We start from the raw sequence: 26435 nt of genomic DNA, 5'->3' as shown, positions 1-26435 counted from the left end.
GAGCAGGGGCTGTTTTGTCGCAGAGAAGTTCTGATTGCTCGGTGATGAAACCATGCGCCTTCTTTTCCAGGAAGTTTTCGCCTGCTAAGCGAAATTATGATGTGGGCAATCGAGAGTTGCTGGCCATGAAGTGGGCATTCGAGGAGTGGCGTCATTGGCTTGAAGGAGCTAAGCATCGCGTGGTGGTCTTGACTGATCATAAGAACTTGACTTATCTCGAGTCCGCCAAGCGGTTGAATCCTAGACAGGCTCGTTGGTCGTTGTTTTTTGCCCGTTTTGACTTTGTGATTTCGTACCTTCCGGGCTCTAAAAATGTGAAGGCGGATGCTCTGTCTAGGAGTTTTGTGCCCGACTCTCCGGGTTTATCTGAGCCGGCGGGTATCCTCAAAGAGGGAGTAATTGTGTCTGCCATCTCCCCTGATTTGCGGCGGGTGCTGCAAAAATTTCAGGCTAATAAACCTGATCGTTGCCCAGCAGAGAAACTGTTTGTCCCTGATAGGTGGACGAATAAAGTTATCTCTGAGGTTCATTGTTCGGTTTTGGCTGGTCATCCTGGAATCTTTGGTACCAGAGAGTTAGTGGCTAGATCCTTTTGGTGGCCATCTCTGTCGCGGGATGTGCATACTTTTGTGCAGTCCTGTGGGATTTGTGCTCGGGCTAAGCCCTGCTGTTCTCGTGCCAGTGGGTTGCTTTTGCCCTTGCCGCTCCCGAAGAGGCCTTGGACACATATCTCTATGGATTTTATTTCTGATCTTCCCGTCTCTCAAAAGATGTCAGTCATTTGGGTGGTCTGTGATCGCTTCTCTAAGATGGTCCATTTGGTACCCTTGTCTAAATTACCTTCCTCCTCTGATTTGGTGCCATTGTTCTTCCAGCATGTGGTTCGTTTACATGGCATTCCAGAGAATATCGTTTCTGACAGAGGTTCCCAGTTTGTTTCGAGGTTTTGGCGAGCCTTTTGTGGTAGGATGGGCATTGACTTGTCTTTTTCCTCGGCTTTCCATCCTCAGACTAATGGCCAGACCGAACGAACCAATCAGACCTTGGAAACATATCTGAGATGCTTTGTTTCTGCTGATCAGGATGACTGGGTGTCCTTTTTGCCTTTGGCTGAGTTCGCCCTTAATAATCGGGCCAGCTCGGCTACCTTGGTTTCGCCGTTTTTCTGCAACTCTGGGTTCCATCCTCGTTTCTCTTCAGGGCAGGTTGAGTCTTCGGACTGTCCTGGTGTGGATACTGTGGTGGACAGGTTGCAGCAGATTTGGACTCAGGTAGTGGACAATTTGACCTTGTCCCAGGAGAAGGCTCAACGTTTCGCTAATCGCAGACGCTGTGTGGGTCCCCGACTTCGTGTTGGGGATTTGGTTTGGTTATCTTCTCGTCATATTCCTATGAAGGTTTCCTCTCCTAAGTTTAAACCTCGTTTCATTGGTCCGTATAGGATTTCTGAGGTTCTTAATCCTGTGTCTTTTCGTCTGACCCTCCCAGATTCTTTTTCCATACATAACGTATTCCATAGGTCATTGTTGCGGAGATACGTGGCACCTATGGTTCCATCTGTTGACCCTCCTGCCCCGGTTTTGGTGGAGGGGGAGTTGGAGTATATTGTGGAGAAGATTTTGGATTCTCGTGTTTCAAGACGGAAACTCCAGTATCTGGTTAAGTGGAAGGGTTATGCTCAGGAAGATAATTCCTGGGTCTTTGCCTCTGATGTCCATGCTCCCGATCTTGTTCGTGCCTTTCATATGGCTCATCCTGGTCATCCTGGGGGCTCTGGTGAGGGTTCGGTGACCCCTCCTCAAGGGGGGAGTACTGTTGTGAATTCTGTGGCAGAGCTCCCTCCTGTGGTCACAAGTGGTACTTCGCCTGATTCTCTCTGTGAGCTTCCGTTGGTGGAGGAAAGTGGTACTGCGGCTTCTGAGGTTCCTTCCTCAGGTGATGTGGTGAAGTCGTTAGGTGCTGCTCTATTTAACTCCACCTGGTGCTTTGATCCTGGCCTCCAGTCAATGTTCTAGTATTGGACCTGTTTCCTCCTGGATCGTTCCTGTGGCCTGCTGCTCTGCATAGCTAAGTTCCGCTTTGCTATTTTGTTTGCTGTTTTTTTCTGTCCAGCTTGTCTATTGTTTTTTCCTGCTTGCTGGAAGCTCTGGGACGCAGAGGGTGTACCTCCGTGCCGTTAGTTCGGTACGGAGGGTCTTTTTGCCCCCTTTGCGTGGTTTTTGTAGGGTTTTGTGTTGACCGCAAAGTTACCTTTCCTATCCTCGCTCTGTTCAGAAAGTTGGGCCTCACTTTGCTAAATCTATTTCATCTCTACGTTTGTCTTTTCATCTTAACTCACAGTCATTATATGTGGGGGCTGCCTTTTCCTTTGGGGTATTTCTCTGAGGCAAGGTAGGCTTATTTTCTATCTTCAGGCTAGCTAGTTTCTCAGGCTGTGCCGAGTTGCATAGGGAGCGTTAGGCGCAATCCACGGCTGCCTCTAGTGTGGTTGGAGAGGATTAGGGATTGCGGTCAGCAGAGTTCCCACGTCTCAGAGCTCATTCTATGTTTTTGGGTTACTGTCAGGTCACTGTATGTGCTCTGACCTCTATGTCCATTGTGGTACTGAATTACCTTATCATAACACATGGTGTCCATGCACATGCGCAACGGCAACCCTGGGGAAAGCAAACCGCGCAGGCGCCGGTCGGGCAAACATCAAATAATGAGCGCCATAGTGAGAATGCAGGAGATATTATCTAACCACACGGCACGAATGCCAGTGGGCTGTGGAAGCCATATAATATGTGGGTGCGAGGACAGATAAATATGACACAGTAGGGATACTATGTTGTCAAAAAAGTGAGTCTAAGGCTGGTTTCACACTTGCGTTTTGATCTGCAGCGTTTTAAACGCAAACGCATTTTGTGCAAAAACGCGTTTAAACGTTGCGTTTTTTAGGCGCATGCGTTTTTGCATGTTTTAACGCAAACGCGGCGTTTTGAAGCGTTTACAAGCGTTTTTTCCTGCGTTTGCGTTTTTGAAACGCATGATGAGAAGTGTGTGACAGCTGCCAATCATCAAAATCAACTAGAAAACCCACTATAAACAGAAATACCTAGGGTTAGGATCCCTAGTAACCCTAGGGATCCTAACCCTAACCCTAAAACACAAACTCTAACCCTAACACAAACTCTAACACAAACTCTAACACAAACTCTAACACAAACTCTAACACAAACTCTAACCCTAACACAAACTCTAACACAAACTCTAACACAAACTCTAACCCTAACCCAAACTCTAACCCTAACACAAACTCCAACACAAACTCTAACACAAACTCTAACCCTAACTCTAAAACACAAACTCTAACCCTAACCCAAACTCTAACCCTAACACAAACTCTAACACAAACTCTAACCCTAAAACACAAACTCTAACCCTAACCCAAACTCTAACCCTAACACAAACTCTAACCCTAAGGGCTCATCTCCACTTGTGTGAGAAAAAAACGGTCCGATTTACGGACCGAAAAAACTGATGTAACGTCTGCGAGTGCCATGCGATTTTTTTATCGCAACATCCGTATGACATCCGTATTGCTGTCCGATTTTTACGCACGGGTCTCCTTTGAAAAGCCGGTAATTCAGCGCAGAGTACAGTAAAATCACAGTGACAGGTTAGATTAGAGTAGATATATACACATAGAATAGGTATATATACATATATATATGTCAGGGAGACACCTATATATATATATTTATATTTAATGCAGCGCTAGATAGCTTTAAAGCTGGTAATTCAATTACCGGCTTTTGCTTTCTCCTTCACAAACCCGACATGATATGAGACCTGGTTTACATACAGTAAACCATCTCATATCACCATTTTTTTTGCATATTCCACACTACTAATGTTAGTAGTGTATATGCAAAATTTGGGCGTTCTAGCTATTATATTTAAGGGTTAAATGGCGGAAAAAATTGGCGTGGGCTCCCGCACAATTTTCTCCGCCAGAGTAGTAAAGCCAGTGACTGAGGGCAGATATTAATAGCCTGGAGAGGGTCCATGGTTATTGGCCCCCCCCTGGCTAAAAACACCTGCCCCCAGCCACCCCAGAAAAGGCACATCTGGAAGATGCGCCTATTCTGGCACTTGGCCACTCTCTTCCCATTCCCGTGTAGCGGTGGGATATGGGGTAATGAAGGGTTAATGCCACCTTGCAATTGTAAGGTGACATTAAGCCTAATTAATAATGGAGAGGCGTCAATTATGACACCTATCCATTATTAATCCAATTGAAAGAAAGGGTTAAAAAAATACACACACACATTATTAAAAATTATTTTAATGAAATAAAAACAAAGGTTGTTGTAATTTTTTATTTAACGCCCAATCCACTCAGTGAAGACCCTCGTTCTGTGACAAAAAAAATAATAATAAACCAACAATATACTTACCTTCCACAGATCTGTAAAGTCCAACGATGTAAATCCTTCTGAAGGGGTTAAAACATTTTGCAGCCAGGAGCTTTGCTAATGCAATGCTACTCCTCGCTGCAAAACCCCGGGGAATGAGGCTAAATATAGATCAATGAGCTATATTTAGCTTCATTTGCGATGAGGCGCCCTCTGCTGGCTGTTCATAGATCGTGGGAACTTTCCTTGAAAGCTCCCAGGCTTTCTAGGAAAGTTCCCACGATCTATGAACAGCCAGCAGAGGGCGCCTCACCACAAATGAAGCTAAATATAGCTCATTGATCTATATTTAGCCTCATTCCCCGGGGTTTTGCAGCGAGGAGTAGCATTGCATTAGCAAAGCTCCTGGCTGCAAAATGTTTTAACCCCTTCAGAAGGATTTACATCGTTGGACTTTACAGATCTGTGGAAGGTAAGTATATTGTTGGTTTATTATTTTTTTTTTTGTCACAGAACGAGGGTCTTCACTGAGTGGATTGGGCGTTAAATAAAAAATTACAACAACCTTTGTTTTTATTTCATTAAAATAATTTTTAATAATGTGTGTGTGTATTTTTTTAACCCTTTCTTTCAATTGGATTAATAATGGATAAGTGTCATAATTGACGCCTCTCCATTATTAATTAGGCTTAATGTCACCTTACAATTGCAAGGTGGCATTAACCCTTCATTACCCCATATCCCACCGCTACACGGGAATGGGAAGAGAGTGGCCAAGTGCCAGAATAGGCGCATCTTCCAGATGTGCCTTTTCTGGGGTGGCTGGGGGCAGGTGTTTTTAGCCAGGGGGGGCCAATAACCATGGACCCTCTCCAGGCTATTAATATCTGCCCTCAGTCACTGGCTTTACTACTCTGGCGGAGAAAATTGTGCGGGAGCCCACGCCAATTTTTTCCGCCATTTAACCCTTAAATATAATAGCTAGAACGCCCAAATTTTGCATATACACACTAACATTAGTAGTGTGAAATATGCAAAAAAAATGGTGATATGAGATGGTTTACTGTATGTAAACCAGGTCTCATATCATGTCAGGTTTGTGAAGGAGAAAGCAAAAGCCGGTAATTGAATTACCAGCTTTAAAGCTATCTCGCGCTGCATTAAATATAAATATATATATAGGTGTCTCCCTGACATATATATATGTATATATACCTATTCTATGTGTATATATCTACTCTCATCTAACCTGTCAGTGTGATTTTACTGTATTCTGCGCTGAATTGCCGGCTTTTCTAAGGACACGGGTGCGTAAAAATCGGACAGCACTCGCATGGTGCGAGTGCTGTGCGTTTTTTTTCTCGCACCCATTGACTTGCATTGGCGAGTCTCGTCCGAGAATCTCAGCAATACGCAGCATGCTGCGATTTTTTTCTCAGCCGACACAGATTTTTCTCAGTCCGATTTCGGCTGGGAAAAAAATCGCAAATGGAGTGTCACATATTGATTAACATTGGTCCGAGTGCAATCCGATTTTTTATCGGATTGCACTCGTCCGTTTTCCTCACAAGTGGAGATGAGCCCTAACACAAACTCTAACAAACTCTAACACAAACTCTAACCCTAACCCTAAAACACAAACTCTAACCCTAACTCAAACTCTATCCCTAACCCTAAAACACAAACTCTAACCCTAACCCTAAAACACAAACTCTAACCCTAACCCTAAAACACAAACTCTAACCCTAACACAAACTCTAACCCTAACCCAAACTCTAACCCTAACCCTAGGGATCCTAACCCTAATCCTTAGGGTTAGGATCCCTAGGGTTAGGGTTTGGGGGTGGCTTATCAGTGTGTATTCTTGTGTTTTTCTATAAAAACGCATGCAAACGCATGTGCTTAAAAACGCATGCGTTTACATAGACATCAATACGTTTTTTTGCCGCAAAAAAAGCCGCTAAAATTACTACATGTTGCATTTCTGCAATACAACGCATGCAGAGAAAAAACGCATGCGTTGCAAAAACGCGTCAAAACGCATGCAAAAAACGCATGCGTTGCAAAAACGCGTCAAAACACATACAAAAAACGCATGCGTTTTTAATGTTAAGTATAGGGGAAAAAAACGCATGTGTTTTTTTTGCATTTTTTAGCGCAAAAACGCAAAAAAAAACCTCAAATGTGAAACCAGCCTAACAGAGTAACCCAGGGGGAGGGAAAAACCCCCCAAAATGGACCTTTGCAGTGTGACTCATAATATAAATGCTGTGTGTCGACGACAATCATAAATTGCCAAAATTGTCAGCTCTCTATATAAATGGTGATGTCCATAGACATATGGAGATTTATTATGTCTCAGGTTGATGGAGTATAATGCAGTAAAGAACTCATGGTAGCTCAAATGGGTCGCCAGGAGAAAGCGAGACAGGAGAACAAATCAAACCCCAAATGGCACCTGTGATGGAGAACAGGGGGCCACCCAAAGTGCAAACCAGGGGCAAAGTAGATGCAACGAAGGAACGATAGTGAAATCCAGAACATGGTATATATGTGTTGACAACTCTTGAGTCACAGTAAGCCAGGACCAACCCACTTGGTTTGATGCCAAATTCTGGAGTCGCATGCAACAAAGTTCATGGTCTTCAAGATGGTCAAGCTCCCAGGTAATCCATGACGGAGTCCACGATCCTCTGAAGTCCTGATTGATCCCTAAGGATGTCCAGGAAAATATGCTTGAGTGCTGCTGTTACCAAATGGGACATCCAAAGCCATGTAACTCAATGAAGGACAAATGGCCCCTGGATGCACGGTGGACAAAAGACGGCCCTTAAAGAGTAAAAATAAAGATGAAAATAATGACCCACAGTGAATTGAATATGCAGACAGCAGTCAAGAGGGAACAAAGAAAAGGGGACTGTATAGAGAATAAGAAACATGTTCACAGACAAAGGCCTACAACTGATACTTCAACCTAAAAATCCCGTAAACAGAAGTTCTTCATTAAGCCCCTGTGGTGCTACAGACCGAAGGTTAAAAATCCACCTAGATTCTATCTGAAGAAGTCGCTTGCGTGGATTGCCCCCCCTGCCGCCATAAGGAACCTTGTGTAAGCCCACAACCCTGATGTTAGAGGTGGACCCCCCATGGGCTGCCAAGAAATGTGCAGCTACCGGGGTGAGAGGCTTGCCCTTCCGCTGGTCTGCGGCTGCCAGATGGATGGTAGACATATGTTTCTGGATTCTCTTTTACAGCTCCGGGGAGGTTTGTCCGACATACGGCTTGCCACATGGACAGATTATCACATAGATCACGTCCCTCGTCTTACAATTGTGTTGTGAATTCAGCTTTTGGGCTCCCTCCGGTGGTTGTAGAGGGTAATGCAGTTGTGCCTGGACTGCAGGAGTGGACAGGTGTATCTACTAATTGCAAAACTGACTGGGGTATATAGCTTTGCAGGATCCTTTAGTCAGTGCCAGTTGCCCATTGTTCTGGAAGGATTCACTTCCCTGCTGGTCTCTCCAGTTTGCTGTGCTTTTCTACAAAGATAAGTCCAGGCTTCGTTTTTGCTGTCCACCTGCAGTGGACCTTATAGTTCTGTGCTTTTTCATGTTTTTGTCTTGTCCAGCTTAGTCTGTGAAGGATTTTTTGCAGCCTAGCTATTTCTCTGGAGATGCAGATATACCCCCCCATGTCTTTAGTCAGATGTGGTGATCCGTATTTTCTGTGGTGGATATTTTCTAGTGTTTTTATACTGACCGCATAGTACTCTGTTCTATTCTTTCTTTTTAGCTAGTATGGCCTCCTATGCTAAAATCTGATTTCATATCTGCGTATTTTATTTCCCTCTCCTCTCACAGTCAATATTTGTTGGGGGCTATCTATCCTTTGGGTATTTTCTCTGAGGCAAGATAGGTTTCCTGTTTCTGTCTTTAGGGGTAGTTAGATCTTAGGCTGTGCCGAGGGGTCTAGGGAGTGTTAGGTAACCCCCACGGCTACTTCTAGTTGTGCTGCTAGGTTCAGGGTTTGCGGTCAGTACAGGGACCACCTTCTCCAGAGTCCGTCTCATGCTGCTCCTAGGCCACCAGATCATAACACAATTGATATGTTTTAGATAGTGGCTAGTCGAGTCAACCGGATTGAGAAAGGTGTTCCTTGTAAGCATCATAAATGGACATACATTGCAGTCCCTGCAAGGAAACGACCCTTTAAGGACAGTACCCCTGTTTAGTCTAACGGTAGGCCTGGAAAAATGACTGTTCGTTAGAAGGTCCCTTAAATTTGGGACCCGTCTTGTCGCAAGAAGTGGTCTGTCACTTGTGACCTCCGCCGTCTGGACATCAGTCCTAAGAATAGGCCAATGCCTAGAGATGATGCTCTTTACCTGATGCCAACTGGTATTGTAATCTGTGACAAATCTAGTGGCCTTGTCCGAGTTCCATGGTCTGGGAGACAATAACGATGCCTGATCCTCCTGGTGTGCTCTTTGAAAGGCCGATGATATCACCCGTTTGGGGTACCCTCTTTGCTTGACGTGGTTTGTCAGATCCCGGGCCTGTAATATAAAGTCAACGTCATGCGTGCAATTCCGTCTTACTCGCAAAAATTGGCTGCTTGGTACACCCACCTTTGTATAAGCAGGATGGAAACTGCTATATTAAAGTAGTGAGTTGGTAGCTGTAGACTTGTGGAAGAGGTCCGTAACCAGGCAATAGCCCTCTACAGAGATTTTCAGGTCCAAATAAGTGACAGAGGCCGTGAAGATAAAGTGTGAGAGGAGAATGTTGTAGGTGTTAGCATTCAGATCCTGCAAAAATCGTATACATTCAGCCTCGGTGCCCAGCCATAGAAAGAACACGTCATCGATGTTGCAATGCCAATGGCGCACCTTCTCCTTGAATGTCGCAGAGGGGTATACCACAGTCTCCTGTTAGCACTGGTTAATCCGAATGGCAGCAGCAAATTTTCAATCTGCCCCTCAGGTGTATTGAATGCGGTCTTCCATTCGTCACCATGGCGAATACGTATAAGGTTATATGCCCCACTCACGTTAAGGCCGGCCTCACACTCAGCGTTGAAAAATACGGTCCGTATTTTACGGCCGTAATACGCTCCAAAATTAGAAATACGGTGGTCCGTAAGAACTCCGTAGGCAAGGTGTGGTCGCGTATTTTGCGCATGTAATGTTGCGTATGTAATCCGTATGCCCACCGTAATGCGTATTTTTCACGCAACCTGACAAAATGGACATATAACGGTTTTTGCGGATGAAATTGATTTAAATTACCCTCAGCAACCCTATTTAAGGCCTCTACAACATGTGTCTCACTCCCATATGGTCATTTTGTGGTTTTGCAACTGTTGGAGTGTTGTTGTAACATTTGGACCATGTCTGACCACCTGCAGTTCACCCCAACGCAGCGTGTTTTGTTTAACTGGCTATTGTCTCGTCGGTTTGGGCACCCATACCCTGTGATTGTGGATCCGCGAAGGAGGAGCAGAAGAATGTGGGTGCATCCTCTTCTGACTAAACGCCTCACTAAAGGCCATTTTCATCGGCTATATACAGCTCTGCGGGAACATCCAGACAAGTTTTATCTGTACTGTCGCATGTCTATACAAACCTTTGACAGATTGTTGGAGATATTACGCCCAGGAATAACATTTCAGGACACAAGGCTGCGCAAAGCCATCTCTGCTGAGGAGCGTCTTCTCCTCACGTTACGGTATGTATTCTCCATCCTCACATACTGTATGTTGATGATCTTTTTTATAAATGTTTCTTATTTTTTAAATTTTTACCCATAATATGTGTACATTAAGGCCAAAGCAGATGTGACAACGTGACGTAACTGTTATATTTCAGCCCCTTAAGGCCATTTTTCCCATTTCAGTGTTAATTTAGTAGGCCACAAATGCAAATATGATTGTGCTTATTCATGTTTTGTGTGCACTCTTGAAACAAACCTAATTTATTGTGTTTGTTTCACTTACAGATTTCTGTCCACTGGATTGTCCTTTGCAGGTCTCCACCTTGAATTTTTGATTGGCCGCTCCACCATTTCTGGCATTGTGCGGTTAACGTGTCGCCAAATATGGGATAGACTTAAGGACCTTGTGATGCCTGAGCCCAAACAGGCTGATTGGCTCCAAATAGCCCGTGGGTTCAAGGTCAATTGTGACTTCCCAAACTGCATTGGAGCGGTGGATGGGAAACATATTAGGGTACGTAAGCCGCCGAACTCTGGCTCCCAATTCTACAACTATAAGCAGTTTTTCTCTGTAGTTCTGTTAGCTGTAGTTGACAGTAACTACAGGTTTATAATTGTAGATATTGGGGCCTATGGACGAACTGGAGACTCTAGGGTCTTCAATTCGTCTATAATGGGTCGGCGGCTAGGTGAAAACCAGTTAGACCTCCCACCACCACAACAACTCCCAGGCTCCACTGCAGAAGCACTGCCTTTTTTTTTTGTTGGAGATGAGGCCTTCCAACTCACCAGACACGTCATGAGGCCTTATCCCCGGCGCAACCTGGACCACCGTCGGAGGATATTTAATTTGCGCCTTTCTAGGGCGCGCAGACTGGTGGAGTGCACCTTTGGTATTCTGGTGGCCAAATGGCGTGTCCTACAGACTGCCATGCAGCTCAGTGAGGCTACAGTCAATGAAGTAATCAAAGCATCTGTAATTTTGCACAACTATACCCGCATACATGATTGCTTCTCAGATGGTAATGATGAACACATGTTGCGTAGTGTCAGTAGTCCAACACCACATGGCCCACCTCCGCGCCGTCCCCTTTCTGGTATCAAAGTTAGGGATGTTTTGACCAATTATTTTGTTTCTCCTCAGGGTTCTACTCCCTGGCAAGATTATGCTGTTTCTCAGTTGTGATTTTTGTTATTTTAAAGATATGTTTTTGTAATATATTATTATCAACCACTGAAAACGTACTGTGTGTGTTTTTTTCCTTAATTACCATATGTTTCTGTTTTCTGAATATGTGTGTGATGCAAAAATGATTAGTCTACAAACATCAATTGTCTTTTTTGTAAACTTTTTACTAATTTTGCAACCCTTTTTTTTTGGTTGTTAACCCCATATTTTTGCCATATGGTTTTGAGAAGCCTTTTTTATGGGTTGCTTTATACCAAGGATCCACAACAAAGTGGAAATGTTTTGAAAACACAACATTAACATGGTAGCCAGCTACCAAAACAAAACACAAAAAACAAAACTAAATTACAGATCCCTGTAAGTTGGTGGGGGAGATGTTGGCAGCTCTGGGTCCTGGTCTGGTGGCCTTTGTTGGGCCGATGGCAGTTCATCCTGTGAGGATGCAGTGGCTTGCGGCCCAGAATACTGGCCTTGTCCATATTGGCCAGATGTGTGTTGACCAAAAGCCATTTTGCTCTGGGGATCATGCTGAGGTACAGATTGCCTTGCATCATACCCCAACCCAAAATGGCCATGTTGTCCAAACCCAGGTTGGGACCAGCCAACATCACTGTGTCTGGAGAAGTGGCCATATTGGGATTGGGGGTTGAAGCCTGCCATTTGGTACTCTAATGGCCTTTGTAGATTTTGGGATGGGAGGGGTTGAAGGGGAGGCATACGTGGAGTAGGTGCAGCAAATCCTGATTGATTTGGCTCCTGTTGAGGGAATTGAAGGCGCAAGAGGTTTGTTTGGCCAAGCTGCCTTCGCTCCAGGTATTCAAAAACCTCATAGGGGTTATTTGGAGGGGTGCTTAAATCAATCAGGATTTGCATACACCCTCTGACACGTAGCCTCACCTCACGGGGAAGGGGTCTAAGGTATCGGGCAAGGCTGCGGGCAAAGGCCTCCTCGCCATCATCTGTGGCTGCCCTGGCCAAATAGTTGAGGACCCCAGCATCAACTTCACTTCTTCTGCCTTCAAGCTCTCTCCTTCGCCGGGATCTCCGTAAAGGCCCAGCTGCCTGTGGGGATGACACCAGTGGGCCTGTAGCGGCTGCTGCTGTGCCCATGTTCCACAGGCCTTGGTACATGTGCTGCTGAGGGTGATGGTGCAGCATCTTCATCACTTGCTGCTGCCTGCAGTGATGATGCTGCTGATGGGTCCTCAATGATGGATCCTGATGCAGCCACAGATGGTCCTGCAACCTCTTCCTCCACACTTACAGGATCAATGATAGGGTCTGATTCTGATCCGGTTTCCCTCTCTGTGAGGTTTGACTGTGTTCTGTAAAGAAAACAATAAAATAAAATTTTTATTTTGACATTGTTTAATTAGACATCGGTGTGCAATATTAAAATAAAACAAAAAAAAAAAAAAAACACAACATCTCCTTCTCTACTCCCCTATTATCTCATATTCACACAAGAATATCCAAGATTTGTCTTGTAGAGCCTCACAAATGTAACAAACACTATCACGACACATCATAATGTGGCATACCATTTCAAGCTACACAAAAACCAGGCACAACCACCTCTTCAAACAATAAGATACCATGCAGTAACAACCCATACCACAAAACACTGCCTGAACATCTCTAAACTCGCATACTACATTCTCACCCATCCCTTGTTGAATCTTGGGATGCTTGGCGGCCAGGGTCCTCTCTCCTCCAGGACACTTTTGGAATTTATGCTTGTTTACATTATTGTTGGCACTATATTGACACATCCTTACATGGAACTTGCAATGTCATAACCCTAATCCACAAAAAAAATAAAAATTTAGTTACATTACAAATGTCTAGAGTGGTTTGTACTTACTGCCTAAGATCCATACTGGCATCCAAAAAGGAAAGACGGTCGTAATATATATACTTCCTCTTCTTCAGTGGGGCTGCTGACCCACTCCTAGCCCGCTGCTGTCTTTCCCGCCGGTATTGGTCCCGGATGCTGCGCCATCTTGTCATAACATCATCCACTGCAATTACAAGGGCACAAATAATGTTCTATATCATTCTGAACATAGCTTAGTCCAGTTGTCAGACATATTTGTATTGTTAAAGCAAAAAGTGGCTATAGCACAATAATTTCCATGGTGAGTCAGATGATAAAGGGGTTACATGCAGAGGTCTATATATCGCCCACAGTTAAGAACTTGACAGTATCAGACTGGTAGAGAGGGGAGAGAACCCTGTTCTTGCAAACATACATTAGGTAAGATATGCTAGGATAGGAAAGGAAAATGACTTGTGCTATAATGAGAATAATGCTCAAAAATATCTAAAAATAAGACAAGGGACAACAACCCTCTGGACGGGGTATGAGGCCAAGAAAATATTTAGCAGGGCAAGATCAACATGAACTATGTCCAGAAACACTTTGGCATGTTCCTCAGCTTTAGAAAATGACAAATAAGGCCATAAATGACATATAAAGATAAAAATGATTGCTCAAGTAATCATGTAGGGAAAGCATCTTTTAAAGTTAAATCTTGTGAATACATGAGTGTACTTACATAGACTTGTCTGCTCCGCACGTGGCCGTTGGGCATAATCAGGGAATAGTAGCCCACAGATGGCCCTCCAAGCTGCCTCTTTCCTGGCCCGGTTGGAGTAGTTGGGATCCCTCTGGTCCCATATTTCAGGCCTTTCTTGGACCAGGATGAGGAGCATATCAACATTGATGATGTTTGCCATGCTGCTTGGAACTCTGTGGAGGCGAGCACCAGACTTCCGGGATGTCTGTGTGGCTTTTTGAGCTAATTAGCATGTCTGAGTTTCATGATTGAGGGCTTGGCTCAATTCCTTGCACCTGGCGATGTCTGGAGATGTCTGGCGTATTTAACGTAAGTCACACTGTTGGTCCGTGTGTAATCCGTATATTTCTCGCCCCCATAGACTTTCATTGGCGATTTTTTTGCGCAATACGGTGACAAACGCAGCATGCTGCGATTTTCTACGGCCGTAGAAGACCGTATAATACGGAACCATAAAATACGGCAGATAGAAGCTTGGCCATAGAGATGCATTGTACCGTGTGCAGTCCGTATTTTCTGCACCTCTCTTACGTCCGTAAAACTCGCGAGTGTGAAGCCGGCCTAAGTCTGTAAAACCATTTATCTCCAGGTAATTGGCTAAACAGGTCAGGTGTAAGGGGTAAAGGATAGGGAAGGTGAGCTGTGATTTTATCAATCTCTCTAAAATCCAAGCATGGACGCAGCCCTCCATCCTTTTAACAAAAAAACATCACGGTGACTGGAGAGGTGCATGGCCGTATATTACCCTTAGCCGGATACTGGAAGGGGTTAAATAAGTGAGATTTCGGCATTTTAGCTCCTGGTGTGGAGTCGATAGCACAATCATATGTCGCCATATAGTAGACGTCCGGTAACTGGTGATAATTCCCTCATGTGTGGGGTCTATTTGTCTCCAGAGAAATCACACGTTACATTCCACACATAACACTGTGCAGAAAAGGCGGCGCGGGGTAATTGTGCCAGTAGTGAGGGGAAATAATGGCGGGAACGTCACTGACTGAGGAGAAGTCTCCATGTAGGGTCTTCACTGCGTATATCATTCACTGAGGCCCCTGATCATGTGACCCCTGACTCCTCCCCTCCTGTGACCTCATCACAGGTCCTGTGCGCACAGAGCAGCCATATATGTGGAGTGCGGCTCTGCAGGTGGAGGTATGTGGAGAGTCCCCATTACTGAGCGTGGGGGACATTAACCCCTTATGCACTAAGACTCTTTTGGTGTTTTTGTTGCCACTTTATAAGACTCATAACGTTTTTGTTCTGTTTCCTGTAATAGATACACACGGCCCAACTATGGAGGACAGGAAGTGAGGGAACGGGTTGTTCTCCTAGTGCAGGGCCCCTTTCTTGGCCCCCACACAGTGTAATGCCCCCATTATGCCCCTGGAAGCAGGGTTCTGCCCCACACCCAGCTGCCTGGGGCACTTTACCATGAGCTGGTACCTCAGATTCTTCCCCGCACCCCTTTCCTTTGTTGGCGCCAAATCTGTTCTGCCTTTGGGGCTCTGGCCTTTATAATATCAGTAACCTGCGTCATCAAGGTCAGCTGACCAGGTGTATCATCTAGACCAGGGTGGGGAACCTTTTCCCATCCGGGGACTATTTGGAAATTTCTACCATCATTCGGGGGCCACACAAAAATGATCACCTTGAAAATTACCCCAGTATATTTAGTCAAACAATTAATTACGGTAACTCACCCTTAATGTGACGTCTGGAGCTGCTTCTCTTTGGTGCAGCTGTTATGTTAGGTGATACTGATCATGTTGCTTCTCACAGCTGCTTTTCCAGGTTTGTGTCGGCCAGGAGAGCAGTCAACTTTTTGTCATAATAAGTTTTCTAAATCATATACATCACATAGGAGATGCTGGGACTACTGTATGTACATCACATAGGAGATGCTGAGACAGCTGTATATACACCACGTAGGAGATGCTGAGACAGCTGTATCTACACCACATAGGAGACACAGGGACAGCTGTATATACATCACATAGATGCAGGGACTGCTGTATATACATCTCGCAGCAGACACTGGGACTGCTGTATATACTGTGCATCACATAGGAGAAGCTGGGGTGGCTGTACATACATAACATAGGAAACATTGAGACTGCTATATATGCATCACAGGAGACTCGGGTCATGTAAATTACAGTAAGAGCTGGGAGGCATAGACATCACAGGAGATGCTGGGACATATTCATCAAAGGGGTGGCTGGGGGGAATAGACATCACTGAGGGGCTATATACATCACTACGAAGCACAGACAGTACTGGGGGTACACATGTCCCTGGGGTGGATCTACGTCACTGGTGGGGTCACCTACATCACTGGGGGCTATATGTATCACAGGTGGGGGATATACAGTACTCAGGGTGATATACAGCACTTTTGGGGTAAATGCAGCATTGGGGAATATACACATCACTTGGGGGCACATACAGCCATGGGGGGATATACAGCACTGGGGGAAGGGGGATATACAGCGCTGGAGGGACAGGCATCGCTGGGGAGGCACATAGATCACTGGGGTAAGGGCTCATAGATCACCGAGGGGCACAGAGCTGGAGGGGAAACTGATCACATGGGGGCTCAAATATCACAGGGGATACATAGCAGGGGGGGGCACAGGGATAACAGGGAGGTAAATATGATACCCCTCACACAGTAAAATATTTCCACAGTACTGGCATCTCTCATACAAAAGATATTTCCACACTACCGCCTTACCCCCACACACAGTATAATTTTCCCATAGTACCACCATCCCACCTCACACAGTATAATCTTCTCACAGTTACACCATTCTCTCCAACCAGTATAATGTTCCCACAGTACCACACACAGTATTTTGTTTCCATACATACAAGATAATGTTTCCACAGGACTGGCATCCCTCTCACATCCAGCTTAATGTCCCTACAGTACTGCCTTCCTTCCACTTTCTAATGATGTCACAGTGCTGCCCCCTGTTAGGCGCTGGGATTCTCCAGCTGTACGGGCTAGATCCCAAGCCTTTGGCCATTGCGGATGCTGCTGAGCATAGACGTCAGTCCCAGCATCTTGCTCAGGCTGGTGCTATTCGTTTGGTTACAACTGGCTTTTCAGCCAAGCCTATGGCAACCAGCGGTAGGCAGCAACGAGCAATCGCTCAGGAGACTAAGTCCAGAAATCACCCTACTGAGCATGCTCATGATGTTTGGTCGTCAGCTGCTCTGGTGATGTGGCAGCCCCGGATTGGTCCACGGGCAAGGTCCTGTCTGACTGGACGTGAGCTTTACGTATAAAAGGCTAGTATCAACCTCTTTCTACGTGTGAATGAGACATTGCAACAGTATGGTCCTTGTCAGTATGTGCTCAGGGTTGGCGGTAAGCCGCTAGAATTCCGGCACCTCCGGAAAGGAGTTTGTCTGGATTCAGGGCCTGCGTCTAGCCACTAGAATTCCAGTACCTACAGAGAGGAGTTGGTTGAGTGCTGTTGATGACTGTGTGACCACTGTTTGCTACTTATCCCGTTAGTGGGCTTCGATCCCCTGTGAGCTTAACAGGGATCGCATCTAGCATCAAATCTGCTTTATTACTGTGTGCAAGTGATACAGCTCTATTTCACAGTATCTACTTCGTTACTGTGTGCGAGTGACACAGCTCTATAGCAGAGCATCTATTCTGTTTCTGTTTGCGAGTGACACAGCTTTGTGTGCTGTTAACTGAGTGACGTGTAAGGGTATGTGCACACGCTGCGGATTACTCTGCGGATTTTTCCTGACTGATTTTGGTAAATTTACAGGTAAACCGCATTGCGGATTTCCTGCGAAATTACTGCGGATTTACAGCAATTTTTTTTGCGGATTTTGTGCGAATTCCACCTGCAGTTTTACACCTGCGGATTCCTATTATGGAGCAGCTGAAAACCGCTGCGGAATCTGCACAAAGAATTGACATGCTGCGGAATAAACAACGCTACGTTTCCGCGCGTTTTTTTCTGCAGCACTGCGGATTTTGGTTTACATGGTACTGTAAACGCATGGAAAACTGCTGCGAATCCGCAGCTACCAATCTGCTGTGGATCCGCAGCAAAATCCTCAACGTGTGCACATACCCTTACTCAGTGCGAGCTAGCAATCGCTCACTGTGTGTTCTGCCATTGTTCACATTAGCTGCAGTTTTACATCTCTGCACAGTGGACCCTCGGTTGTGATTGCACTTTATTGAATTTAGTGCAATCTGACAACCCTAACATCCACTACATGCATAATATGGTATCATCTACCCCAGTGACTACCTCACAGCTAATTAAGAAATGCTCACTTTGCCTCATTCTTGGTGCATTCTTGGTTCTGACAGCTGGATAGGCAGGAGTGTATTGTGATGGTGGGTTATGGTATGTGGGTATCATTTTGTTTGCATCCATATTTTCCTTATTTTCATGGTGTTCTCTTGTAGGATGAGTTGTTATTTGCTAATTGATGAATGGCTGTTGTTGCCATCTGATATCCCCCCCACAGTACTGCACTGTTATCTTTCCAAAGGGTCAGTGAATCATGTTGTTTGCCAATATGCTAATGACATATTGAACTAGCTTGTTGAAAAAATGAGCCCCTGTGACTTCTTTCCCTCCCCAACTCCGCAACCTCCCCCCCCAACCTCTGACCTGTGAATGAGAAGAGGAACTTTAAAAATATCAGGGAGGTGAGACATGAGAGCAAATAGTGTGTGGATATACACTGTGTTCCAAATTATTATGCAAATTGGATTTAAGTGTCACAAAGATTTAATTGTTTTGTTTTTCAAATAAACTTGTGCATGGTATTGTGTCTAAGGCCATGTGCACACGTTCAGGTTTTTTCGCGTTTTTTTCGTGTTTTTTCGCGCTAAAAACGCTATAAAAACTCATTAAAAACGCATACATTATGCATTCTATCATTTAGAATGCATTGTGCATGTTTTGTGCACATGGATGCGTTTTTTTCCGCGAAAAAAACGCATCGCGGTAAAAAAATGAGCATGTTCATTATTTTTGCGGATTTTCTGCGTTTTTCCCCGCAATTCTATGCATTTGGGAAAAAATGCATAAAAAACGCATAAAAACGCGTCGAAATCGCGGTAAAAACGCATGCGGATTTCTGGCAGAAATGTCCGGTATTTGTCAGGAAAATTTCTCCAAGAAATCCTGACGTGTGCACATACCCTCAGGGCTCAATAGATAACTGAAGTCAATCTTAAACACGTGATAATTACCTTATTTTCCGGCGTATAAGACGACTTTTTGACCCCTAAAAATTGTCCCAAAAGTCGGGGGTCATCTTATACGCTGGGTACGGCGTGTGCAGGGAGCGATCCTGCATGTCGGCGTGTGGTTCCCAGGGTCTGGAGGAGAGGAGGCTCTCCTTCAGGCCCTGGGATCCATATTCATGTAAAAAATAAAGAATAAAAATTAAAAACATGGATATACTCACCCTCGGACGGCCCCTGGCTCACAGCGCTGCTAGCGTCTCCCTCCGTTTCTAAGGAATGCAGTGCGTGAAGGACCTTCGATGATGTCGCGGTCACATGAGCTGTCCGGCTCTTTTTGGTGATCCAGCTCTCATGGCTCCGCTCACCAAAAAGAGCTTGCTCTTTCGTCTCACAAAACGGCTCTTTTTGGATCCTAAATAGATCCCCATTGAATGTGTGTTCAGGCACCCGAAACTACGCCCACCTACCGCAGAAATTCCGCCCACTTGCTAGGAACCAATTAAATTGATGAGTGGGTGGAGTTTTGCTCAGGTGGGCGGGGTTACGCCTGCTGAAGTCCAGGATTTTACGCCCAGTGAGAGACATTCAGGGATTTTAGTGGCTCTCACTTGCGTTTCGGCTCCCATGGTTCACAGCAGGGAGCTGGCTCTTTGTGTCAGATCGTTCGCGAACGACACATCACTGGTGTGGAACTATGATGTGAACACAGCACCTCAGAGAGAAAGAAGAGTACATGGACTATGTTATCCTCTGTCTGCTGGGTTGTTGGACTCTCATTTCCCAGGGCTTTTATCATGTTACTGAACTGCATTCAGGTTCTGGACTATCTTATCCTTTGTGTGGTGGATTGTATATGGACCTTTCATATTTCTACCTAAATAAAGGACTTGGGATTGTTTACTCTTCTCTTGCTCTGTTGATTGTGTGATATCGGAGAAGGACCCTGTGACAACTGGTGGCAGCGGTGGGACAGAGCGTAACCAAATGGAGAACCACACACAGATGGAGTACCGAAATTGGACTGCATCCAGTTTACAGGAGAGAGCCAGAGACCTGGGCCTGAACTACCAGGAACTGACTAAAGAGGCCTTAATTGATTTACTGGTGGGTGCTAGCCAGATCACCTACTCCCGTATCTCTGAAGGACAAGCACAGGAGGCGAGGACCCCACCCCAAAAAGCCAGTGGGTGGTGTGGTATGAAGAAGAGGTGACGGTTCTGGGTCCAGGCATCTCTCAAGTGTATAAGGAGGAGGCTGCTCGCCGAGCACAGCGGAGACAAGAAGCAATGGAGATCGAAATAGGGAGTAATGCAATGTAAAGTGTTAACCACACAATCCGGGATCCTGTATGGATCACCCGGACAGACTTTAAGGCATTTGATGGGGCTTCCAGAGATGTGGAGGGCTTCCTTCCTTCTAAAGAATCTACAGGCAAATCCTCTTGGGAGGCTGAACCAGTTCCCATGCAGGTGGATAGTTTCCGGCAGAGTCTGTGCTTTTACTACAGTCAGATCACTTCCTGATCAGTTGTCCCATGCGGCCTCGCAAGGTACTAGCCAAGGTAGGAGAATTTGAGAATCAGGATGCTGAATTCGTTTTGTCGGAGTCTAGTTTTTTGGTGAATGTCATCTTTCACTCTCTCCCAATACGCTGAAGGGTAAGGACACACATTACTCCCTTCCTATTAAGATGCGGTCATGGATTTCCTTTCCAGCTATTGCGAATTCAGGGGCAGGAGGAAATTTTATGGACTTAAATTTTGCCCGGCAACATGGCATACGGACCCAGCAGAGACCCTCTCCGGTATCTGGACCAGTAGATCAAGAGACTGTACTTCTGGAAGTCTTCATAGAGCCTGATCATGAGCAAATGCTGTCATTTATGTTGATCTCTTCACAACATTTCCCTTTAATTTTAGGAATTCTGTGGCATCAGTCGCTAAATCCTATTATCAACTGGGAGAATAAAGGTACCTTCACACGTAACGATATCGTTAACGATATCGTTGCAACGTCACGCTTTTTGTGACGTAGCAACGATCTCGCTAACGATCTCCTTTATGTGTGACAGCGACCAACGATCAGGCCCCTGCTGGGAGATCGTTGGTCGTGGGGAATGATCAGGACCTTTTTTTGGTCGCTGATCACCCGCTGTCATCGCTGGATCGGCGTGTGTGACGCCGATCCAGCGATGTGTTCACTTGTAACCAGGGTAAATATCGGGTTACTAAGCGCAGGGCCGCGCTTAGTAACCCGATATTTACCCTGGTTACCATTGTAAAAGTAAAAAAAAAAAAAACAGTACATACTTACATTCCGATGTATGTCACGTCCCCCGCCGTCAGCTTCCCTGCACTGACTGTGAGTGCCGGCCGTAAAGCAGAGCACAGCGGTGACGTCACCGCTGTGCTCTGCTTTATGGCCAGCGCCGCTGACACAGTTAGTGAGGGAAGCTGACGGCGGGGGACGTGACAGACATCGGAATGTAAGTATGTACTGTTTTTTTTTTAACTTTTACAATGGTAACCAGGGTAAATATCGGGTTACTAAGCGCAGCCCTGCACTTAGTAACCTGATGTTTACCCTGGTTACCCGGGTGCTGCAGGGGGACTTCGGCATCGTTGAAGACAGTTTCAACGATGCCGAAGTCTTTCTCCTGATCGTTGGTCGTTGGAGAGAGCTGTCTGTGTGACAGCTCCCCAGCGACCACACAACGACTTACCAACGATCACGGCCAGGTCCTATCGCTGGTCGTGATCGTTGGTAAGTCGTTTAGTGTAACGGTACCTTAAGGAAATCCCTTTCCCATCAAAGGAGACACTGGTAACAAGCCAGACAAGTCCTCAGGATACGGAATGTGCCACTGAGGTATCTTCTTTACCATGTGTTTATAGTGAATGATCAGACATTTGTGAGAAGATGTCAGACCAGCTACCTCCTCACAGACAGTATGATTGTCCCATTAAGCTACTTCCGGGGGCCGCTATTCCATTTAAGAATGTCTACCCACCAGCAGCTCCAGAGCTGCAGGCTTTAAAGGAATACATCAATGAGATTTTGGCTAAGGGTTTTATTTGCCTCTCCTCATCACCGGCAGGAGCACCCATCTTTTTCATTAAGAAGAAGGATGGAACACTTAGACCATATATTGACTATCGGGAGCTCAAGAAGGTGACTATTTGGAATCACTATCCATTACTGTTGATTCCTGAACTGCTGGAAAGAGTGCGACAGGCTAAGATCTTCTCCAAGTTGGATCTTCGACGAGCCTCTAATTAGGATTTGCTCTGGAGATGAATGGAATACTGCACTTAGATGTCGGTATGGGCATTTCGAATATCTGGTGATGACTTTCGATCTCTGCAATGCTCCGGCAACCTTCCAACATCTGGCTAATGATATTTTCAGACATCAATTGGACCATTTTATTGTGATCTATCTGGATGATATTTTAATTTTTTCTGATTCTTTGTGGGAATATCAGGAGCATGTTAAAACCGTCCTGAGGCATCTGAAAGATAATCATCTCTACAGTAAGGGTACTGTCACACAGTGGCATTTTGATCGCTATGACGGCACGATCCGTGACGCTCCAGCATCATAACAATATCGCTCCAGCGTCGTAGACTGCTGTCACACTTTGCAATGTACGACGCTGGAGCGATAATTTCATGACGTATGTGTGATGTAGAAGCCGTTGGTTACTATGCGCACATCGTATACAATGTCGTGCACACCTTTGTTACACCATGCGATCATGCCGCCACAGCGGGACACTAGACGACGAAAGAAAGTTTCAAACGATCTGCTACGAAGTACGATTCTCAGCGGGGTCCCTGATCGCAGGAGCGTGTCAGACACTGCGAGATCGTAACTATATCGCTCGAACGTCACGAATCGTGCCATCGTAGCGATCAAAATGCCACTGTGTGACGGTACCCTAAGTCTGAGAAATGCAAATTCCATCGCAATGAGATTCGTTTTCTGGGGTATGTCATCTCGCCACAGGGGCTAAATATGGAGGCAAGTAAGATGCAGGCTATTCTTGATTGACCCGCACCTAAAAATATCAAGGAGGTCCAGCGTTTCACCTGATTTGCAAACTTTTATGGGTGATTTATTCGTAATTATTCTGAAATAGTTCGACCCTTTACACAGCTAACCAAGAAGGAAAAGACTTTCTTGTGGTTCGCACAGGCTCAGGAAGCCTTTGATTGTCTTAACTCCCGGTTTACTCCTGCAGCTGTATTGATTCACCCTAACCCAGCACATCCTTTCATCGTAGAAGTGGACGCTTCGGACTGTACTCTAGGGGCCATCCTCTCACAGAGAATGGGAGAGAAGAGTTTGTTACATCCATGTGCATTTTTTCTCTCGTAGACTCTCTGTTGCAGAGAAGAAATAAGATGTGGGAGATATGGATAAGGAAATAATATTTCTCGGATCCGTACATTCCTAAACCAAGAATCTGCAAAAACCCTAGTCCATGCCCTCATCATCTCCTGCCTCGACTACTGTAACCTCCTGCTCTGTGGCCTCCCCTTGAACACTATCGCACCCCTCCAATCTATTCTAAACTCAGCTGCCCGACTAATCCACCTGTCCCCCCGCTGTTCCCCGGCCTCTCCCCGTCAATCCCTTCACTGGCTCCCCATTACCCAGAGACTCCAGTACAAAAGCCTAACCATGACATACAAAGCCATCTACAACCTGTCTCCTCCATACAGTACACCTGTGACCTCGTCTCCCGGTACTTTCCTGCACGCAACCTCCGATCCTCCCAAGATCTCCTTCTCTACTCCCCTCTTATCTCCTCTTCCCACAATCGCATACAAGATTTCTCTTGCGCATCAACCCTACTCTGGAACTCTCTACCACAACATATTAGACTCTAACCTACCATCGAAAACTTCAAAAAGAACCTGGAGACCTACCTCTTCCGGCAAGCCTACAACCTGCAGTAACCACTGATTGACCAAACCACTGCACGAACAAGCTCTATCCTCACCTACTGTATCTTCACCCATCCCTTGTAGATTGTGAGCCCTCGCGGGCAGGGTCCTCTCTCCTTCTGTACCAGTTGCGACTTGTATTGTTCAAAATTATTATACCTGTTTTTATTATGTATACCCCTCCTCACATGTAAAGCGCCATGGAATAAATGGCACTATAATAATAAATAATAATAATAATAATAAGGTGCTTCTAGTCATTTTCGCTGCATTTAAGGAATGGAGGCACCATCTGAAGGGGGCAGCACAAGTTTATTGTGCTCATGGATCATCTTAACCTGGAATTCCTTAGATCTGCGAGATGTCTTTCTCCTCGGCATGCTCGATGGAGTCTATTTTTGAACCAATTTAATTTTGTCATTTCGTACAGCCCAGGTTCACGTAATGGGAAAGCGGATGCTTTGTCTCAAATCCACACCACGGATTCTGTACCTGGGATCCCGTCTAAGACTGTCTTGTCTGATGCCAACTTTGTCTGAGTCATTCAGAATAAGGACTTATGGAAGACCATTAAGGAGGCCTATGACGCAGATCCATTTCTCGCCAACCCAACTGCTGACGTGAACTCATTTCTCAAAAACGGCAAGTGGGTCTGGGGTCAACGTTTATATGTTCCAGACGCCGTAAAGCTGCAGTTCCTCAAGTTTGTCCATGATTCCAATTTGGCGGGTCACTGGGGGTACAGAAGACATAGTAGTTCCTGAGCCGCTTTTTGGGTGGCCTACATGTCTAAAAGACGTGAAGAGTTACATTCTCTCTTGTAAGGTATGAACACGTTTTAAGACTCCTCGTGTATCACCTACTAGACTGCTTCAACCTCTACTCATCCACTCTCGTCCTTGGAGGTGTATTTCAATGGACTTTATAGTTTAATTGCCCACCTCTGGGTGAAAGAATTATTTTCTGGTAGTTATAGATCGCCTTACTAAAGCTGCCCACTTCATTCCCTGCACTGGTCTTCCCTCAGCGAAGGAGACGGTAGATCTGGTCATCCAGAATGTGTTCCGGCTGCATGGAGTTCCGGATGAAATCATCTCCGATCGGGGAGTACAGTTTACGTCCAGGTTCTGGAAGGGATTCTGCTCTGCACTTGGTGTTAATGTTTGTCTGTCTTCTGCATATCATCCTCAGACTAATGGACAGATGGACCGGACTAATCAGACTCTGGAACAGTATCTTCGATGCTATGTCAGCCATTCGCAGGATGACTGGTCGGAGTTGTTTCCGCTAGCAAAATTTTGTTACAACAACTCTGAGTTCATCTACTAAAGTAACACCTTTCTTTGCCAACCTGGGTTATCATCTGAGTATTCTTCCTAGATCCCCGTCGATGCACTGGTGCCTGCAGTTCATGAGAGGTTGGCGGCAATGAGACAGTATCTGGTAACCCTGAAGGAATCGCTGTCTACTGCACAGGAGATATATAAGAGATCTGCCGATAGGTTTCGGAGGCCTGCACCTATGTTCAAGGTAGGGGACTCTCTGTTGTTATCTACTAATAACTTGAGATTGAACAAACATAAACTGGGACAAAGATTCATCAGCCCATTCAAGATCTGTGGGATCGTGAGTTCCGTTGCCTATCGTTTGAAGTTGCCAAGAACCTTGAAGGTACATCCTGGGTTTCATGTCTCCCTGTTAAAACCAGTGTCTCCAAATACTTTTCATGGTCGTATTACACCTCCTCAGACTGTGTTAGTGGATGGACAAGAATAGTTTGTTGTAGAGAAGATTCTGAATTCTAGGATCCACAGGAATCAACTGCAGCACCTCATCAAATGGCAAGGATATCCATCTGAGGAGGACTCTTGAGCCGGTGGGCAATATCTGTGCTCCTCAAAAAATCACTCTGTTCTATCAGAAATATCCTGACAAGCCTGGTCCTGGATCATCCTGAGGCCACTTCTGAGGTGGGAGTAATGTAAGGATTCTGGACTTTCCTTGTTCCTGTTCGCCCTGATCCAAAATGGAGTCTTCGATCTCGCCCTGTCATGGAACTTCCTGTCTGTCCTGATTATTTAAGCCTGACTAATGTGTTCCCCTGTGCCTGAGTATTTTGTGCAGTTGGCTCCTGAGCTTGCTTCTGCCTGTATGCTGGTGAACTCACGGCTTCTGCTGTTCATTACTTGGTGGTCTGCCTTCAAAACAGCTAACTGTTATGATAAGGTAATTCAGTACCACAATGGACATAGAGGTCAGAGCACATACAGTGACCTGACAATAACCCAAAAACATAGAACGAGCTCTGAGACGTGGGAACTCTGCTGACCAAAATCCCTAATCCTCTCCAACCACACTAGAGGCAG

The 26435-nt window shown here is 45.5% G+C and overlaps 2 protein-coding genes and 1 long non-coding RNA gene across 3 annotated transcripts in view; 2 read left to right on the top strand and 1 right to left on the bottom strand.

Annotated features, from left to right (window-relative positions):
• The window catches only part of LOC138663494 (uncharacterized), a 289916-nt gene that overhangs the window by 49060 nt on the left and 214421 nt on the right, over positions 1–26435 (top strand). The gene's annotated exons all lie outside the window — the stretch shown is intronic.
• On the bottom strand, positions 11455–14939 carry LOC138663470 (uncharacterized). The gene is made up of 3 exons (XM_069749690.1): positions 13859–14939; positions 13165–13321; positions 11455–12625 (listed from the first exon to the last, which is right to left on the bottom strand). The coding sequence occupies exons 1-3, from the start codon at positions 14037–14039 to the stop codon at positions 12319–12321; spliced, it is 645 nt and encodes a 214-aa protein (XP_069605791.1). The 5' UTR covers positions 14040–14939; the 3' UTR covers positions 11455–12318.
• The window catches only part of LOC138663469 (oocyte zinc finger protein XlCOF22-like), a 61263-nt gene continuing 49805 nt past the window's right edge, over positions 14978–26435 (top strand). Inside the window, exon 1 of the mRNA XM_069749689.1 lies at positions 14978–15031. Coding sequence (XP_069605790.1) covers positions 15005–15031 — 27 coding nt within the window. The 5' untranslated portion in view covers positions 14978–15004. The remainder of the gene's footprint in view (positions 15032–26435) is intronic.

This window comes from Ranitomeya imitator, chromosome 2 (assembly GCF_032444005.1).
Source record: "Ranitomeya imitator isolate aRanImi1 chromosome 2, aRanImi1.pri, whole genome shotgun sequence".
In the NCBI taxonomy this organism is placed as follows: domain Eukaryota; kingdom Metazoa; phylum Chordata; class Amphibia; order Anura; family Dendrobatidae; genus Ranitomeya; species Ranitomeya imitator.
The sequence above is the reverse complement of the archived record's forward strand: the minus strand, read 5'-3'. Positions and strand labels throughout refer to the sequence as shown.

Bases quoted from the DNA above. Each gene is read 5' to 3' on its own strand.
- LOC138663470 (XM_069749690.1), bottom strand. From the start codon at position 14,039: ATGGCAAACATCATCAATGTTGATATGCTCCTCATCCTGGTCCAAGAA. The intron at 13,322-13,858 runs GTAAGTACACTC...TTGTAATTGCAG, and splicing joins TGCGGAGCAGACAAGTCTAT to TGGATGATGTTATGACAAGA. The intron at 12,626-13,164 runs GTAAGTACAAAC...TTTTCTTTACAG, and splicing joins GCCAGTATGGATCTTAGGCA to AACACAGTCAAACCTCACAG.